At 44.9% G+C, this 20,439-nt stretch overlaps 1 protein-coding gene across 8 annotated transcripts in view; it reads left to right on the top strand.

The window, feature by feature from the left end:
* The window catches only part of LOC138662455 (von Willebrand factor A domain-containing protein 5A-like), a 287,253-nt gene that overhangs the window by 240,709 nt on the left and 26,105 nt on the right, over window positions 1-20,439 (top strand). For all 8 annotated transcript variants that reach the window (XM_069748157.1, XM_069748173.1, XM_069748132.1 and 5 more), the window contains one exon: window positions 1,620-1,756. In XM_069748157.1, coding sequence (XP_069604258.1) covers window positions 1,620-1,756 — 137 coding nt within the window. The remainder of the gene's footprint in view (window positions 1-1,619; window positions 1,757-20,439) is intronic.

The following is a 20,439-nucleotide window of genomic DNA, read 5'->3' as shown; positions in this document are numbered from 1 at the left end:
GAGCATTTTTTTAGGGTTTCCTCCCATTTAGATGTAAAGGCAGGATCTTCTATATCTAAAGTGGGAAATAATTGAATACGCAAGCCCCTAGGTATAATGTCTTTTTGTAAATAGTTTTCTAGGGCCGCTTTATTCCACCAGGTTTTAGTTCGTTTTTTGAGCAGATCTCTAATGCTCAGTTTCAAGTCTTTTATATCAGTTGCGTCTTTATCCATCAGCTGTCTCTCACCAAACACTGCCCCGAGTTGTGTAACCCGGGTTTTGTCCCATTTCTTAAAATCCATGTATCCTGTAAGGGAGTCTATAAACAAAAAGTTAATAAACAAACTAATACACCTAAAAAAGAACCCTAAGAGCTAAATTACAGTTATATAGTATATACAGCGTAGATGACATACAGGTATATACTATATACAGCTGGGATGACATACAGGTATATACTATATACCGCGGAGATGACATACAGGTATATATATACAGGGGAGATGACATACAGGTATATACTATATACAGGAGATGACATACAGGTATATAATATATACAGAAGAGATAACATACAGGTATATACTATATACAGAAGAGATAACATACAGGTATATACTATATACAGGAGGAGATGACATACAGGCATATACTATATACAGTGGAGATGACATACAGGTATATACTATATACAGGGGAGATGAGATACAGGTATTTACTATACACAAGAGATGACACACACACACATATACTTTATACAGGGGAGATGACATACAGGTATATACTATATACAGGAGGAGATGACACACAGGTATATACTATATACAAGAGGAGATGACTTACAGGTACATACTATATACAGGAGGAGATGACATACAGGTATATACTATACACAGAAGAGATGACATACAGGTATATACTATATACAGGGGAGATGACATACAGGTACATTCTATATACAGGGGAGACGACATACAGGTATATACTACAGTGATCAGACAGCCGCACACTGAGCAGGACGCGGATGCGCTGCTCTATCACCCTGGACACCACACCCTCAGCAGTTTCGGTTACCCTAAGTCTAAGGGTCCTACATCCTCTACCTTCTACTTTGGCATCTCTTACCAAGTAACCCCATGACTAAGACCCAGGAGGGTCGAAACGTTGGGTTGTTATATCTTACTTTATCTCTACACTGCTTGTGGTATATTTTTTCTGTCTGAAACAAATTTTGGAATAAAAGTGTGAATACACGTCTGCAAACAAGCATTTAAGAGTGTGCGGTGAATTTCTACTACTTATACTACAGTATATACAGGAGGAGATGACATACAGGTACATGCTATATACAGGAGGAGATGACATACAGGTATATACTGTACACAGAAGAGATGACATACAGGTATATACTATATACAGGGGAGATGACATACAGAAATATACTAAGGGGAAAATGACAGGTGTTAGGGAGGAAAATGAGGGGAAAAATGAGAGAAGTGAGGTGCTATAACTAATCACAGTTAGTTATTATGCCTGGGCAACGCCGGGCTCTTCAGCTAGTCATAAGTAATATTGTAAAATCTGGATTTTGCTGAATTAAAATAATAACACTGAATCCCTCTATATCTCATGTCTAGCTCCAGTTGAGGAGACCCCCTGTTTCGTGAGGTTGATTTCTCTTCAAAATGCGGATGGTTCGTGGAATATTAACCCTGAAATCTTCTCGATATTGCGGATATCCCAGGAGGATGTAAGCAAGAAGAATCCTGATCAGGTATCACTAATACTTATAGATGCTTACTACTCTCTGCTGCCTTCTTGATTAGTTTATTATATTTTGTTTGTTTGGTATTTTGCAACATTAATTAGAAAAGGTTACAGAATATGGTAAACCTGAGATGCCAAAATAGAACGTAACTCAATTTTCTTGTGTCAGAAGTAACAATTGAGGAAATAACCTGACAAGCCTCACAGATATTGAACTATATGTGATTCAGTAATATATAACTGATATTCAAGTCTCATACAATGTAGGACCTGGTTAGTAATGAATGGTAAGGGAAAGAGGAAAAAAACCAAAAATGGAGAGAGGGATGGGGGTAGGTGTAAAGCTTACGTGTTAGTAATAACATCAGAGATTAGGCCTGGGCAGCCATGAGATGGATGTAGGCAAATGTGATCATAAACTAAATCCAGTAGAGAGCTTTTTCCTGCCAGAGGTTGTTAAATGATCCATTCATATCGTCTAATGGGGTATATTTGGCAGAAGGAGGGCTTTTAGACACACACATTTGTGGCATTGAAAAGGATAAAAGGGAATTATGTGATGGTAAAATTCATGGATAACAACATCACTCTTTGCCCTGTATAGAGCGGGAGGGGGGGAAGCATCTAAGTCTTCAGGAAGGGCATATCATACTGGAGTGAAGATAGAGAAGAAACACTGCCGGATGAGAGGGTGTGGTAGATCAAAATGGCTATGTATTACTGACGAGAAAAAGGAAATACTTCCTTGAGAAAATTCTGAAGCATGTATACAGGTATGGGCTACTTTGACTACCTGAGTATTCGCCATCAGTTCCCCACATGTCCTTATTCTGTGACCACCAGTGATGTAACTCTTGTCTGTATGTACAATACAGACCAAAAGTTTGGACACACCTTCTCATTTAAAGATTTTTCTGTATTTTTCTGTATTTTCATGACTATGAAAATTATACATTCACACTGAAGGCATCAAAACTATGAATTAACACATGTGGAATTATATACTTAAAAGCGTGAAACAACTGAAATTATGTCTTATATTCTAGGTTCTTCAAAGTAGCCACCTTTTCTTTGATGACTGCTTTGCACACTCTTGGAATTCTCTTGATGAGCTTCAAGAGGTAGTCACCGGGAATGGTCTTCCAACAATCTTGAAGGAGTTCCCAGAGATGCTTAGCACTTGTTGGCCCTTTTGCCTTCACTCTGTGATCCAGCTCACCCCAAACCATCTCGATTTGGTTCAGGTCTGGTGACTGTGGAGGCCAGGTCATCAAGCGTAGCACTCCATCACTCTCCTTCTTGGTCAAATAGCCCTTACACAGCCTGGAGGTGTGTTTGGGGTCATTGTCCTGTTGAAAGATAAATAATGGTCCAACTAAACGCAAACCGGATGGAATAGCATGGTGCTGCAAGATGCTGTGGTAGCCATGCTGGTTCAGTATGCCTTCAATTTTGAATAAATCCCCAACAGTGTCACCAGCAAAGCACCTCTACACCATCACACCTCCTCCTCCATGCTTCACGGTGGGAACCAGGTGTCACGAAGTGACTGTCCTGGTGTAACACGACCTGACGGGTCGGTCACAAAACGACGGAACACACAAGGGTACACCGGGGACACTTTAACAACGGTGGGCCCTGACGGTAGGGAACGGGGAATGGGCACCTCCTGCACTCACCTGAGGCTGTGCCCTGATCTTACTACCGTCCCTATACGGGTTCTTTCAACCCGTCGCCGACCAGGATACCTTGTCCCTCACTTGCCCTGCTCTAATCCCTATGTAGGGAACTGGCAGGTGAGAGCACTGGTCCCACCGCTGCACTAATACAACACTGGGAAAGTAACACAACAAAGGGACAAAGAAACAATAACAGCACACTTAGCTTTCTCTGCTGCAAAGCACCGCGCAGCAGAGTAAGGCACCAGGAATGAGGATTCAGCTGCAGAACCAAAGGACCTGCATAACCAACAGTCAGCTGAAGCACCAGGTGACCTTTTAAAGGAAGGTGGGAGTGGTAACAAACTTCAGCTGACCCAGCAGCAATGCAATGCAATATCACCAGCGGCCACCGGGGGGAGAAAACTGCATTAACCCCCAATGACCAGAAAGGAAAAAACCATTTAGTCTGAAGGAGACCAGATCTGCCACAGATCCAAACATAGATCGTGACACCAGGCATGTAGAGTCCATCCGTTCACCTTTTCTGCGTCGCACAAAGACACGGTGGTTGGAACCAAAGATCTCAAATTTGGACTCATCAGACCAAAGCACAGATTTCCACTGGTCTAACGTCCATTCCTTGTGTTCTTTAGCCCAAACATGTCTCTTCTGCTTGTTGCCTGTCCTTAGCAGTGGTTTCCTAGCAGCTATTTTACCATGAAGGCCTGCTGCACAAAGTCTCCTCTTAACAGTTGTTGTAGAGATGTGTCTGCTGCTAGAACTCTGTGTGGCATTGACCTGGTCTCTAATCTGAGCTGCTGTTAACCTGCGATTTCTGAGGCTGGTGACCCGGATAAACTTATCCTCAGATGCAGAGGTGACTCTTGGTCTTCCTTTCCTGGGGCGGTCCTCATGTGAGCCAGTTTCTTTGTAGTGCTTGATGGTGTTAGGGGTCAAGTTCCCGCCTCTGCACTGGGGGAATCTCGGGCCATCTCCGCTGCGGTCTCCCATTCTTCTTCTGCCTTAGTGGAGCCTGCTCAATGGAGACGTCGGTCCCAGCGTCTTGCTCAGTCTCACTCTGTGCAAAGGGTTACTGCTGCTTTTCTAGCTTCTGCCATTAAAGCCAGTGCAGGGCAGCGGCGAGCAGACGTTTTTGGGACTAAGTCCTGCTATTCAACTTCTGAGCATGCCCAGGGCAAGATCTCCCGTTGGAGATCGAGGGTCACATGCTCAGATACTGCAGCAGGTCCCATTGGTCCTCCAGGAAGGTCCTGAAGGTGCTCAACTTCTGTGGCAGCCTCCCATTGGTCCTTTTGGGAAGGTGCTGTACATGCTGCAGCTATAAACGGTTCGCATGACCATGTGCTAGTGTACATTTGTATACGTGTGTGTGTTGATGAGTGCAAGTCGTTCTTAAATATCCCATCCCTATTGTATGACTGTTCGCGTATGGTGTATGGCTGCTATCTAGCGCCCGGCTGAACTGTCAGCACTTATACACAAACAGCGTCTACTGCTGTGACCGCCAGTACGGCGCCACGCGCCATTAGAGTGCTTTCTTAGCCCAAGCCTGGGTGGTTGGTGGCGTCCGCCAGTACAGCACAGCTCGCACTCTTGTGCTCAAAATATTATTATAGTTTATTTCTTACACCCAGTAGCGGTGTCGAGCGCAAGTACTCTAGACGGACTCAAATCCCGAGTCTTGGGACTGAGTTCAGTGACTCCTTGCTTGCGCTCTTTGTGCCGTACCGCGGCCCTGTGACTTAACAGAGTTCGCTTCCACCGCCATATAGCACTGCCATTTGCTAGCAGCAGGTTCTCTCCTGCACGGTGGACCCCGGACGGCGAACGCACCTGATAACATCTCTCTATTTACTTGGTGCGTTCCGCCAGTCCTAACAGATGGTTTTTGCAACTGCAGTTGGGGACACTTTCAAAGTTTTCACAATTTTTCGGACTGACGGACCTTAATTTCTTAAAGTAATGATGCCCACTCGTTTTTCTTTACTTAGCTGCTTTTTTCTTGCCGTAATACAAATTCTAACAGTCTATTCAGTAGGACTATCAGCTGTGTATCCACCAGACTTCTGCTCAACACAACTGATGGTCCCAACCCCATTTATAAGGCAAGAAATCCCACTTATTAAACCTGACAGGGCACACCTGTGAAGTGAAAACCATTCCCGGTGACTACCTCTTGAAGCTCATCAAGAGAAAGCCAAGAGTGTGCAAAGCAGTCATCAAAGCAAAAGGTGGCCACTTTGTTAAGTATATAATTCAACATGTGTAAATTCATAGTTTTGATGCATTCAGTGTGAATGTACAATTTTCATAGTCATGAAAATACAGAAAAATCTTTAAATGAGAAGGTGTGTCCAAACTTTTGGTCTGTACTGTAGTTATATCATCTTATGATGGCTGCAATTTTGCTGAAGTCACAGGTCTTATGTGCAGATGCTGAGTGTTGGATGGGCTCAGATTTAGGAGTAAGACCGGATTATAAGCGGAGGGGCTGAGGATGCCTCAGGTCAGACTGTATCCGGCTAGTGAGTTAGTATCGCGCAATACAGCACGCGGGTCGCATATGACATATAGCGCTGCTATCAGGGGCTGGCTGGCAAATTTTAGCCTGGGGGGCAAGCACACAGCTGTGCCCAGGAGTAGCGGCCCATCCCTAAAGTGGTTGTCGGATCTTAAACTACATGTCTACAGTCATTATGTATATATCCTCATATTGTGTGCACTGTGAGGATTCTCTAGTGCCGGGAACAGGTGGTCTTGTGACTGAAAGCATGCGAATGAATATATATACAGTGCCTTGCGAAAGTATTCAGCCCCATGGAACTTTTCAACCTTTTCCCACATATCATGCTTCAAACATAAAGATACCAAATGTAAATTTTTGGTGAAGAATCAACAACAACTGGAACACAATTGTGAAGTTGAATTAAATTTATTGGTTATTTTAAATTTTTGTGGAAAATCAAAAACTGAAAAGTGGGGCGTGCAATATTATTCGGCCCCTTTAACTTAATACTTTGTTGCGCCACCTTTTGCTGCGATTACAGCTGCCAGTCTCTTGGGGTCTGTCTCTATCAGTTTTGTACATTGAGAGACTGAAATTCTTGCCCATTCTTCCTTGGCAAACAGCTCGAGCTCAGTGAGGTTTGATGGAGATCGTTTGTGAACAGCAGTTTTCAGCTCTTTCCACAAATTTTCGATTGGATTGAGGTCTGGACTTTGACTTGGCCATTCTAACACCTGGATACGTTTATTTGTGAACCATTCCATTGTAGATTTTGCTTTATATTTGGGATCATTGTCTTGTTGGAAGACAAATCTCTGTCCCAGTCTCAGGTCTTTTGCAGACTCCCAACAGGTTTTCTTAAAGGATGGTCCTGTATTTGGCTCCATCCATCTGCCCATCAATTTTAACCATCTTCCCTGTCCCTGCTGAAGAAAAGCAGGCCCAAACCATGATGCTGCCACCACCATGTTTGACAGTGGGGATGGTGTGTTCTGGGTGATGAACTGTGTTGCCTTTACACCAAACATATCATTTGGCATTGTTGCCAAAAAGTTCGATTTTGGTTTCATCTGACCAGAGCACCTTCTTCCACATGTTTGGTGTGTCTCCCAGGTGGCTTGTTGCAAACGTTAAACAACACTTTTTATGGATATCTTTGAGAAATGGCTTTCTTCTTGCCACTCTTCCATAAAGCCCAGATTTGTGCAGTGTATGACTGATTGTTGTCCTATGGACAGACTGTCCCACCTCAGCTGTAGATCTCTGCAGTTCATCCAGAGTGATCATGGGCCTCTTGGCTGCATCTCTGATCAGTCTTCTCCTTGTTTGAGATGAATGTTTAGAGGGACGGCCGGGTCTTGGTAGATTCGCAGTGGTATGATACTCCTTCCATTTCAATATGATCGCTTGCACAGTGCTCCTTGGGATGTTTAAAGTTTTGGAAATCATTTTGTATCCAAATCCGGCTTTAAACTTCTCCACAACAGTATCACGGACCTGCCTGTTGTGTTCCTTGGTCTTCATGATGCTCTCTGTGCTTCAAACAGGACCCTGAGACTATCACAGAGCAGGTGCAATTATACGGAGGCTTGGTTACACACAGGTGGATTATATTTATCATCATTAGGCATTTAGGACAACATTGGATCATTCAGAGATCCACAATGAACTTCTGGAATGAGTTTGCTGCACTGAAAGTAAAGGGGCCGAATAATATTGCACGTCCCACTTTTCAGTTTTGGAATTTCCACAAAAATTTAAAATAACCAATAAATTTTGTTCAACTTCACGATTGTGTTCCACTTGTTCATTCTTAGCGAAAAATTTACATTTGGTATCTTTATGTTTGAAGCATGATATGTGGGAAAAGGGTGAAAAGCTCCATGGGGCTGAATACTTTCGCAAGGCACTGTGTATATGTGCGTGTGTATATATATATATATATATATATATATATATATACGCAGTATATATATATATATATATATACAGTATATATATATATATATATATATATATATATATACGCACAGCCCCACTATATAATGACTCACACACACACACACAGCCCCTCTGTATAATCACACACACAGCCCCACTGTATAATCACACACACACAGCCCCACTGTATAATCACACACACAGCCCCACTGTATAATCACACACACAGCCCCACTGTATAATCACACACACACAGCCCCACTGTATAATCACACACACAGCCCCACTGTATAATCACACACACAGCCCCACTGTATAATCACACACACACAGCCCCACTGTATAATCACACACACAGCCCCACTGTATAATCACACACACAGCCCCACTGTATAATCACACACACACAGCCCCACTGTATAATCACACACACACAGCCCCACTGTATAATCACACACACACAGCCCCACTGTATAATCACACACACACAGCCCCACTGTATAATCACACACACACAGCCCCACTGTATAATCACACACACACAGCCCCACTGTATAATCACACACACACAGCCCCACTGTATAATCACACACACACAGCCCCACTGTATAATCACACACACACAGCCCCACTGTACAATCACACACACAGCCCCATAGTATAATCACACACACACAGCCCCACTGTATAATCACACACACACAGCCCCACTGTATAATCACACACACACAGCCCCACTGTATAATCACACACACACAGCCCCATAGTATAATCACACACACACAGCCCCTCTGTGATTGATCTTAAGTTTTGTAATTACTTGCACCCTATATATACTTGTCACATGCACCTATTCATTGCTTGAAAAAGGTTCACATCTACCAGAACCGAAACGTTGCTGAGATGGGCTAATAAAAGTAGCTCCTGCTTTTTTCACTACTAATGGTGTGCTGCCTCCGTTTTTTGAATTTCTACAATTGAGGTTTGGTCTATGCCTTGGGGGCTCTGCACCCGACTCTATTTTTCCATTTTCACTTTTGTGTTTTTTGTGCTGCTCTAAGACATTATATATATATATATATATATATATATATATACACACACACACACACGCGCAGCCCCACTATGTAATGACACACACACACAGCCCCTCTGTATAATGACACACACACACAGCCCCACTGTGTAATCGCACACACACAGCCCCACTGTATAATTACACAGCCCTTCTGTATATTCACACATACACACACAGCCCCACTGTATAATCACACACTCACACACAGCCCCACTGTATAATCACACACACACAGCCCCACTGTATAATCACACACACACAGCCCCACTGTATAATCACACACACACAGCCCCACTGTATAATTACACAAACACAGGGCCAGACTGGGACAAAAAAGCACCCCTGCCACAAAAAAACCCACCAGTCCACATACTCACACTCCCCACCCCCAATCAGTGAATTTTGCTATACTTTGTCCTGCCTTTCAACACTCCTCTTAAAGGCGTTATTTGAAGAGCCACATGTGAATGGCTCCGCAGTGTGCATGATCGACCACAGGTCCATTTACATGGTGCTCTTTAGAGCTCCAGTTTTCGGGATCATGGGGGTCTCAGCGGTTGGACCCCAGCGATTGGAAAGTTCTCGGCATAGGAGATTACTTGGAAAACCCATTTAAATGGATTATCCCAATATTTTTTTTTTTATTTTCACATAAAAAAACTGAAAATAATAAACCAGTATTGACCTTCCCAAAGATCAATGTCGCTTCTCTGACAACAGAACAGGAGGAGTCATACTGTGCAGTGTATATATACAGTACAGGACAGGAGGAGTGGTACTGTGCAGTGTATATGTACAGGGCAGGAAGAGTGGTACTGTGCAGTGTATATATACAGGACAGGAGGAGTGGTACTGTGCAGTGTATATGTACAGGGCAGGAGGAGTGGTACTGTGCAGTGTATATATACAGGGCAGGTGGAGTGGTACTGTGCAGTGAATATACAGGACAGGTGGAGTGGTACTGTGCAGTGTATATATACAGGACAGGAGGAGTGGTACTGTGCAGTGTATATATATAGGGCAGAAGGAGCGGTAGTGTGCAGTGTATATATACAGGACAGGAGGAGTGGTACTGTGCAGTGTATATATAAAGGACAGGAGGAGCGGTACTGTGCAGTGTATATATACAGGACAGGAGGAGTGATACTGTGCAGTGTATATATACAGGACAGGTGGAGTGGTACTGTGCAGTGTATATATACAGGACAGGAGGAGTGGTACTGTGCAGTGTATATATACAGGGCAGGAGGAGCGGTACTGTGCAGTGTATATATACAGGACAGGAGGAGTGATACTGTGCAGTGTATATATACAGGACAGGTGGAGTGGTACTGTGCAGTGTATATATACAGGACAGGAGGAGTGGTACTGTGCAGTGTATATGTACAGGGCAGGAGGAGTGGTACTGTGCAGTGTATATATACAGGACAGGAGGAGTGGTACTGTGCAGTGTATATGTACAGGGCAGGAGGAGTGGTACTGTGCAGTGTATATATACAGGGCAGGTGGAGTGGTACTGTGCAGTGTATATACAGGACAGGTGGAGTGGTACTGTGCAGTGTATATATACAGGACAGGAGGAGTGGTACTGTGCAGTGTATATATATAGGGCAGAAGGAGCGGTAGTGGGCAGTGTATATATACAGGACAGGAGGAGCGGTACTGTGCAGTGTATATATACAGGACAGGAGGAGTGGTACTGTGCAGTGTATATATACAGGACAGGAGGAGCGGTACTGTGCAGTGTATATATACAGGACAGGAGGAGTGGTACTGTGCAGTGTATATATACAGGGCAGGAGGAGCGGTACTGTGCAGTGTATATATACAGGACAGGAGGAGTGATACTGTGCAGTGTATATATACAGGACAGGTGGAGTGGTACTGTGCAGTGTATATATACAGGACAGGAGGAGTGGTACTGTGCAGTGTATATATACAGGGCAGGAGGAGTGGTAGTGTGCAGTGTATATATACAGGACAGGAGGAGTGGTAGTGTGCAGTGTATATATACAGGGCAGGAGGAGTGGTAGTGTGCAGTGTATACAGGACAGGAGGAGTGTGTTGTGAATTCTGTTGTCGAACTCCCTCCTGTGGTCGTGAATGGTACTTCGGCGAGTTCTGTCCATGGACTCCCTCTTGTGGCTGTGAGTGAAGCTGCTGCTTCTGAGGTTCCTTACACAGGTGACGTGGTTTATCCTTTGGTTGGCTGCTCTATTTAACTCCACTCAGATCGTTACTCCATGCCAGCTGTCAATGTTCCTGCATTGGTTCAGTTCGCTCTCGGATCTTTCTGGTGACCTGTCTTCTCCAGCAGAAGCTAAGTTCCTGATAGTTATTATTTGTTCATTGTTTCCTTGTCCAGCTGGTTATCATGATTTTGTCTTGCTAGCTGGAAGCTCTGGGATGCAGAGTGGCATCTCCGCACCGTTAGTCGGTGCGGAGGTCTTTTTGCACACTCTGCGTGGTTGTAGTTTTTTGTGCTGACTGCAAAGATTCCTTTCCTATCCTCTCTCTGTTTAGTAAGTCTGGCCTCAGTTTGCTGAAACCTGTTTCATTTCTGCGTTTGTGACTTTCATCTTTACTCACAGTCAATATATGTGGGGGGCTGCCTTTTCCTTTGGGGAATTTCTCTGAGGCAAGGTAGGCTTTATTTTCTATCTCTAGGGCTAGCTAGCTCTTAGGCTGTGAAGAGGCGTCTAGGGAGAGTCAGTAACGCTCCACGGCTATTTCTAGTTGTTGTGATAGGATTAGGGCCTGCGGTCAGCAGAGCTCCCACATCCCAGAGCTTGTCCTGTGTGAGTTTAACTATTAGGTCGTGTCGGGTGCTCCTAACCACCAGGTCATAACAGTACAGCTGGCCCAAAGTATTAATGCATCTCAATAGAGGGATAAGAGAAGTTCTGAGACCATTTTTTTTGTGTTTTGTCTTTCTTTTCCCCTAAACCTTTGGGTGGTTCAGGACACAGGTGTAGTTATGGACATTCAAGGTCTGTCCTCTTGTGTGGATCATCTCACTGCAAGGGTACAAAACATTCAAGATTTTGTGGTTCAGAATCCTATGTTAGAGCCTAGAATTCCTATTCCTGATTTATTTTCTGGGGAAAGATCTAAGTTTCTGAATTGCAAGAATAATTGTAAACTGTTTCTAGCTTTGAAACCCCGCTCCTCTGGTGACCCCGTTCAACAAGTAAAAATCATTATTTCTTTGTTGCGTGGTGACCCTCAAGACTGGGCATTTTCCCTTGCGCCAGGAGATCCTGCATTGCCTGGATCAGGCAGAGAAAATCTTGCTGGCTTTGTGTCAGGGTCAGGATGAAGCGGAGGTGTACTGTCAGAAGTTTAGAAAGTGGTCTGTGCTTACTCAGTGGAATGAGTGTGCCCTGGCGGCAATTTTCAGAAAGGGTCTTTCTGAAGCCCTTAAGGATGTCATGGTGGGATTTCCCACGCCTGCTGGTCTGAATGAGTCTATGTCCTTGGCCATTCAGATCGATCGGCGCTTGCGTGAGCGCAAAGCTGTGCACCATCTGGCGGTATTCTCTGAGCATAGGCCTGAGCCTATGCAGTGTGATAGGACTTTGACCAGAGCTGAACGGCAAGAACACAGACGTCGGAATGGGCTGTGTTTTTACTGTGGTGAATCCACAAATGCTATCTCCGATTGTCCTAAGCGCACTAAGCGGTTCGCTAGGTCTGCCACCATTGGTACGGTACAGTCTAAATTTCTTTTGTCAGTTACTCTGATTTGCTCTCTGTCGTCCTATTCTGTTATGGCATTTGTGGATTCAGGCGCTGCCCTGAATTTGATGGACTTGGAGTTTGCCAGGCGCTGTGGTTTTTTCTTGGAGCCCTTGCAGTATCCTATTCCATTGAGAGGAATTGATGCTACGCCTTTGGCCAAGAATAAGCCTCAGTACTGGACTCAATTGACCATGTGCATGGCTCCTGCACATCAGGAGGATATTCGCTTTTTGTTGTTGCATAATCTGCATGATGTGGTCGTTTTGGGGTTGCCATAGCTACAGGTCCATAATCCAGTGTTAGATTGGAAATCTATGTCTGTGTCCGGCTGGGGTTGTCAGGGAGTACATGGTGATGTTCCATTGTTGTCAATTTCGCCTTCCACTCCTTCTGAAGTCCCTGAGTTTTTATCAGATTACCGGGATGTATTTGAAGAGCCCAAATCCGGTGCCCTACCTCCTCATAGGGATTGCGATTGTGCTATTAATTTGATTCCTGGTAGTAAGTTTCCTAAGGGTCGTCTGTTTAATTTATCTGTGCCAGAGCACGCCGCCATGCGGAGTTATATAAAGGAGTCCTTGGAGAAGGGTCATATTCGCCCGTCGTCGTCACCATTGGGAGCAGGGTTCTTTTTTGTGGCCAAGAAGGATGGCTCTTTGAGACCTTGTATTGATTACCGCCTTCTTAATAAGATCACAGTCAAATTTCAGTATCCTTTGCCGCTGCTGTCTGATTTGTTTGCTCGGATTAAGGGGGCTAGTTGGTTCACCAAGATAGATCTTCGAGGGGCGTACAATCTTGTGCGAATTAAACAGGGCGATGAATGGAAAACAGCATTTAATACGCCCGAGGGCCATTTTGAGTACCTGGTTATGCCATTCGGGCTTTCTAATGCTCCATCTGTGTTTCAGTCCTTTATGCATGACATCTTCCGAGAGTACCTGGATAAATTCATGATAGTATATTTGGATGACATTTTGGTCTTTTCGGATGATTGGGAGTCTCATGTGAAGCAGGTCAGAATGGTGTTCCAGGTCCTTCGTGCAAATTCCTTGTTTGTGAAGGGGTCAAAGTGTCTCTTTGGAGTTCAGAAGGTTTCATTTTTGGGTTTCATTTTTTCCCCTTCTACTATCGAGATGGACCCTGTTAAAGTTCAGGCCATTTACGATTGGACTCAACCGACATCTGTGAAGAGACTGCAGAAGTTCATGTTGTGAATTCTGTTGTCAAGCTCCCTCCTGTGGTCATGAATGGTACTTCGGCTGGTTCTGTCTATGGGCTTCCTCTGGTGGTTGTGAGTGGAGCTGCTGCTTCTGAGTTTCCTTCTACAGGTGACGAGGTTAATTCGTTAGCTGGCTGCTCTATTTAACTCCACTTAGATCTTTGCTCCATGCCACCTGTCAATGTTCCAGTATTGGTCTTGCTCTCTCCTGGATCGTTCTTGTGACCTGTCTTCTCAGCTGAAGCTAAGTTACTGCTTGTTTTTCTCTGGTTTGCTATTTTTCTGTCCAGCTTGCTATTTTGATTTTTGTCTTGCTTGCTGGAAGCTCTGGGACGCAGAGGGAGCGCCTCCGCACTGTGAGTCGGTGCGAAGGGTGTTTTTGCGCCCTCTGCGTGGTCTTTTTGTAGGTTTTTTGTGCTGACCGCAAAGTTACCTTTCCTATCCTCTGTCTGTTCAGTAAGTCGGGCCTCACTGTGCTAAATCTATTTCATCTCTGTGTTTGTAATTTTCATCTTTACTCACAGTCATTATATGTGGGGGGCTGCCTTTTCCTTTGGGGAATTTCTCTGAGGCAAGGTAGGCTTTATTTTTCTATCTCTAGGGCTAGCTAGTTTCTTAGGCTGTGTCGAGTTGCATAGGGAGCGTTAGGAGCAATCCACGGCTATTTCTAGTGTGTGTGATAGGATTAGGGATTGCGGTCAGCAGAGTTCCCACGTCTCAGAGCTCGTCCTATATTATTAGTAACTATCAGGTCATTCCGTGTGCTCTTACCCACTAGGTCCATTATTGTCCTTACCACCAGGTCATAACAGTACAGGTGGCCCAAAGTATTAATGCATCTCAATAGAGGGATAAGAGATGTTCTGAGACCATTTTTTTTTCTTTGCAGTGTGTTTTGTCTCTCTTTTCCCCTCTGGGTGGTTCAGGATACAGGTGTAGATATGGACATTCAAGGTCTGTCCTCTTGTATGAATAATCTCACTGCAAGGGTACAAAACATTCAAGATTTTGTGGTTCAGAATCCGATGTTAGAGCTTAGGATTCCTATTCCTGATTTGTTTTTTGGGGATAGATCTAAGTTTCTGAATTTCAAAAATAATTGTAAATTGTTTCTTGCTTTGAAACCTCGCTCCTCAGGTGACCCTGTTCAACAAGTGAAAATCATTATTTCTTTGTTACGTGGCGACCCTCAAGACTGGGCATTTTCCCTTGCGCCAGGAGATCCGGCATTGCGTGATGTTGATGCGTTTTTTCTGGCGCTCGGATTGCTTTATGATGAACCTAATTCAGTGGATCAGGCAGAGAAAATCTTGTTGGCTCTGTGTCAGGGTCAGGATGAGGTAGAAATATATTGTCAGAAGTTTAGGAAGTGGTCTGTACTCACTCAGTGGAATGAATATGCCCTGGCAGCAATTTTCAGAAAGGGTCTCTCTGAAGCCCTTAAGGATGTCATGGTGGGATTTCCCATGCCTGCTGGTCTGAATGAGTCTATGTCTTTGGCCATTCAGATCGATCGACGCTTGCGTGAGCGTAAAACTGTGCACCATTTGGCGGTATTATCTGAGCATAGACCTGAGCCTATGCCATGTGATAAGACTTTGACCAGAGCCGAACGGCAAGAACACAGACGTCGGAATGGGCTGTTTTTACTGTGGTGATTTCACTCATGCTATCTCCGATTGTCCTAAGCGCACTATTCGTTTCGCTAGGTCTGCTACCATTGGTACGGTACAGTCGAAATTTCTTTTGTCCGTTACTCTGATTTGCTCTTTGTCATCCTATTCTGTTATGGCATTTGTGGATTCAGGCGCTGCCCTGAATTTGATGGACTTGGAGTTTGCTAGGCGCTGTGGTTTTTTCTTGGAGCCCTTGCAGTATCCTATTCCATTGAGAGGAATTGATGCTACGCCTTTGGCCAAGAATAAGCCTCAGTACTGGACCCAGCTGACCATGTGCATGGCTCCTGCACATCAGGAGGATATTCGCTTTTTGGTGTTGCATAATCTGCATGATGTGGTCGTTTTGGGGTTGCCATGGCTACAGGTCCATAATCCAGTATTGGATTGGAAATCTATGTCTGTGTCCAGCTGGGGTTGTCAGGGGGTACATGGTGATGTTCCATTTTTGTCTATTTCGTCATCCACCCCTTCTGAAGTCCCGGAGTTTTTGTCGGATTACCGGGATGTATTTGATGAGCCCAAATCCAGTGCCCTACCTCCTCATAGGGATTGCGATTGTGCTATCAATTTGATTCCTGGTAGTAAGTTTCCTAAGGGCCGACTGTTCAATTTATCTGTGCCAGAGCACGCCGCTATGCGGAGTTATGTAAAGGAATCCTTGGAGAAGGGTCATATTCGCCCGTCGTCATCACCATTGGGAGCAGGGTTCTTTTTTGTGGCCAAGAAGGATGGTTCTTTGAGACCTTGTATTGATTACCGCCTTCTTAATAAGATCACAGTCAAATTTCAGTACCCTTTGCCGCTGCTGTCGGATTTATTTGCTCGGATTAAGGGGGCTAGTTGGTTCACCAAGATAGATCTTCGTGGTGCGTATAATCTTGTGCATATTAAACAGGGCGATGAATGGAAAACAGCATTTAATACGCCCGAGGGCCATTTTGAGTACCTGATTATGCCATTCGGGCTTTCCAATGCTCCATCAGTATTTCAGTCCTTTATGCATGACATCTTCCGAGAGTACCTGGATAAATTCCTGATTGTATATTTGGATGATATTTTGGTCTTCTCGGATGATTGGGAGTCTCACGTGAAGCAGGTCAGAATGGTGTTCCAGGTCCTTCGTGCGAATTCTTTGTTTGTGAAGGGGTCAAAGTGTCTCTTTGGAGTTCAGAAGGTTTCATTTTTTCCCCTTCTACTATCGAGATGGACCCTGTTAAAGTCCAGGCCATTTATGATTGGACTCAGCCGACATCTGTGAAGAGTCTGCAAAAGTTCCTGGGCTTTGCTAATTTTTATCGTCGCTTCATAGTAATTTTTCTAGTGTTGCTAAACCGTTGACTGATTTGACCAAGAAGGGTGCTGATGTGGTCAATTGGTCTTCTGCGGCTGTGGAAGCTTTTCAGGAGTTGAAGCGTCGTTTTTCTTCTGCCCCTGTGTTGTGCCAGCCAGATGTTTCGCTTCCGTTTCAGGTCGAGGTTGATGCTTCTGAGATTGGAGCAGGGGCTGTTTTGTCGCAAAAAAGTTCTGATGGCTCGGTGATGAAACCATGTGCCTTCTTTTCTAGAAAGTTTTCGCCTGCTGAGCGCAATTATGATGTTGGCAATCGAGAGTTGTTGGCCATGAAGTGGCCATTCAAGGAGTGGCGTCATTGGCTTGAAGGAGCCAAGCATCGCGTGGTGGTCTTGACAGATCACAAGAATTTGACTTATCTCGAGTCTGCCAAACGGTTGAATCCTAGACAGGCTCGTTGGTTGCTATTTTTCTCCCGTTTTGATTTTGTGGTTTCGTACCTTCCAGGCTCTAAGAATGTGAAGGCTGATGCCCTGTCAAGGAGTTTTGTGCCCGACTCTCCGGGTGTTCCTGAGCCGGCGGGTATTCTCAAAGAGGGGGTAATTTTGTCTGCCATCTCCCCTGATTTGCGGCGCGTGCTGCAGAAGTTTCAGGCTGATAGACCTGACCGTTGTCCAGCGGAGAGACTGTTTGTCCCTGATAGATGGACTAGTAGAGTTATCTCTGAGGTTCATTGTTCGGTGTTGGCTGGTCATCCTGGAATCTTTGGTACCAGAGATTTGGTGGCTAGATCCTTTTGGTGGCCTTCTTTGTCACGGGATGTGCGTTCTTTTGTGCAGTCCTGTGGGACTTGTGCTCGGGCTAAGCCCTGCTGTTCTCGTGCCAGTGGGTTACTTTTGCCCTTGCCGGTCCCGAAGAGGCCCTGGACGCATATTTCCATGGATTTTATTTCTGATCTCCCTGTTTCTCAAAGGATGTCGGTCATCTGGGTGGTTTGTGATCGCTTCTCTAAGATGGTCCATTTGGTACCCTTGTCTAAATTGCCTTCCTCCTCTGATTTGGTGCCATTGTTTTTCCAGCATGTGGTTCGTTTGCATGGCATTCCAGAGAACATCGTCTCGGACAGAGGTTCCCAGTTTGTTTCGAGGTTTTGGCGGTCCTTTTGTGCTAAGATGGGCATTGATTTGTCTTTTTCTTCGGCTTTCCATACTCAGACAAATGGCCAAACCGAACGAACTAATCAGACTTTGGAAACATATCTGAGATGCTTTGTTTCTGCTGATCAGGATGATTGGGTGTCCTTCTTGCCTTTGGCTGAGTTCGCCCTTAATAATCGGGCCAACTCAGCTACTTTAGTTTCTCCTTTTTTCTGTAATTCTGGTTTCCATCCTCGTTTCTCTTCAGGGCAGGTTGAGCCTTCGGACTGTCCTGGTGTGGATACGGTGGTGGACAGGTTGCCGATTTGGACTCATGTGGTGGACAATTTGACATTGTCCCAGGAGAAGGCTCAACGTTTCGCTAACCGCCGGCGTTGTGTTGGTCCCCGACTTCGTGTTGGGGATTTGGTTTGGTTGTCATCTCGTCATGTTCCTATGAAGGTTTCCTCTCCTAAGTTTAAGCCTCGTTTCATTGGGCCTTATAAGATTTCTGAAATTCTTAATCCTGTGTCATTTCGTTTGGACCTTCCAGCTTCTTTTGCCATCCATAATGTGTTCCATAGGTTGTTGCGGAGATACCTGGCGCCTATGGTTCCCTCCGTTGATCCTCCTGCCCCGGTGTTGGTCGAGGGGGAGTTGGAGTATGTGGTGGAGAAGATTTTGGATTCTCGTGTTTCGAGACGGAAACTCCAGTACCTGGTCAAGTGGAAGGGTTATGGTCAGGAAGATAATTCCTGGGTTTTTGCCTCTGATGTTCATGCTGCCGATCTAGTTCGTGCCTTTCATTTGGCTCATCCTGATTGGCCTGGGGGCTCTGGTGAGGGTTCGGTGACCCCTCCTCAAGGGGGGGTACTGTTGTGAATTCTGTTGTCGAACTCCCTCCTGTGGTCGTGAATGGTACTTCGGCGAGTTCTGTCCATGGACTCCCTCTGGTGGCTGTGAGTGAAGCTGCTGCTTCTGAGGTTCCTTACACAGGTGACGTGGTTTATCCTTTGGTTGGCTGCTCTATTTAACTCCACTCAGATCATTACTCCATGCCAGCTGTCAATGTTCCTGCATTGGTTCTGTTCGCTCTTGGATCTTTCTGGTGACCTGTCTTCTCCAGCAGAAGCTAAGTTCCTGATAGTTATTATTTGTTCATTGTTTCCTTGTCCAGCTGGTTATCATGATTTTGTCTTGCTAGCTGGAAGCTCTGGGATGCAGAGTGGCATCTCCGCACTGTTAGTCGGTGCGGAGGTCTTTTTGCACACTCTGCGTGGTCTTTTGTAGTTTTTTGTGCTGACCGCAAAGATTCCTTTCCTATCCTCTCTCTGTTTAATAAGTCTGGCCTCCCTTTGCTGAAACCTGTTTCATTTCTGCGTTTGTGACTTTCATCTTTACTCACAGTCAATATATGTGGGGGGCTGCCTTTTCCTTTGGGGAATTTCTCTGAGGCAAGGTAGGCTTTATTTTCTATCTCTAGGGCTAGTTAGCTCTTAGGCTGTGAAGAGGCGTCTAGGGAGAGTCAGGAACGCTCCACGGCTATTTCTAGTTGTTGTGATAGGATTAGGGCCTGCGGTCAGCAGAGCTCCCACATCCCAGAGCTTGTCCTGTGTGAGTTTAACTATCAGGTCGTGTCGGGTGCTGCTAACCACCAGGTCATAACAGGAGTGGTACTGTGCAGTGTATATATACAGGACAGGTGGAGTGGTACTGTGCAGTGTATATATACAGGGCAGGAGGAGTGGTACTGTGCAGTGTATATATATATATATATATATATGACAGGAGGAGTGGTACTGTGCAGTGTATATATACAGGGCAGGAGGAGTGGTACTGTGCAGTGTATATATACAGGGCAGGAGGAGTGGTACTGTGCAGTGTATATATACAGGACAGGAGGAGTGGTACTGTGCAATGTATATATACAGGACAGGTGGAATGGTACTGTGCAGTGTATATATACAGGGCAGGAGGAGTGGTACTGTGCAGTGTATATATATATATATATATATATATATATATATATATATATATATAACAGGAGGAGTGGTACTGTGCAGTGTATATATACAGGGCAGGAGGAGTGGTACTGTGCAGTGTATATATACAGGGCAGGAGGAGTGGTACTGTGCAGTGTATATATACAGGGCAGGAGGAGTGGTACTGTGCAGTGTATATATACAGGGCAGGAGGAGTGGTACTGTGCAGTGTATATATACAGGGCAGGAGGAGTGGTACTGTGCAGTGTATATATACAAGGCAGGAGTAGTGGTACTGTGCAGTGTATATATACAGGACAGGAGGAGTGGTACTGTGCAGTGTATATATACAGGGCAGGAGGAGTGGTACTGTGCATTGTATATATACAGGACAGGAGGAGTGGTACTGTGCAGTATATATATACAGGACAGG

Source organism: Ranitomeya imitator, chromosome 1 (genome assembly GCF_032444005.1).
Source record: "Ranitomeya imitator isolate aRanImi1 chromosome 1, aRanImi1.pri, whole genome shotgun sequence".
Taxonomy (NCBI): Eukaryota; Metazoa; Chordata; class Amphibia; order Anura; family Dendrobatidae; genus Ranitomeya; species Ranitomeya imitator.
Note: the sequence above shows the minus strand (reverse complement) of the source record. Positions and strands in the feature narration are given on the sequence as shown.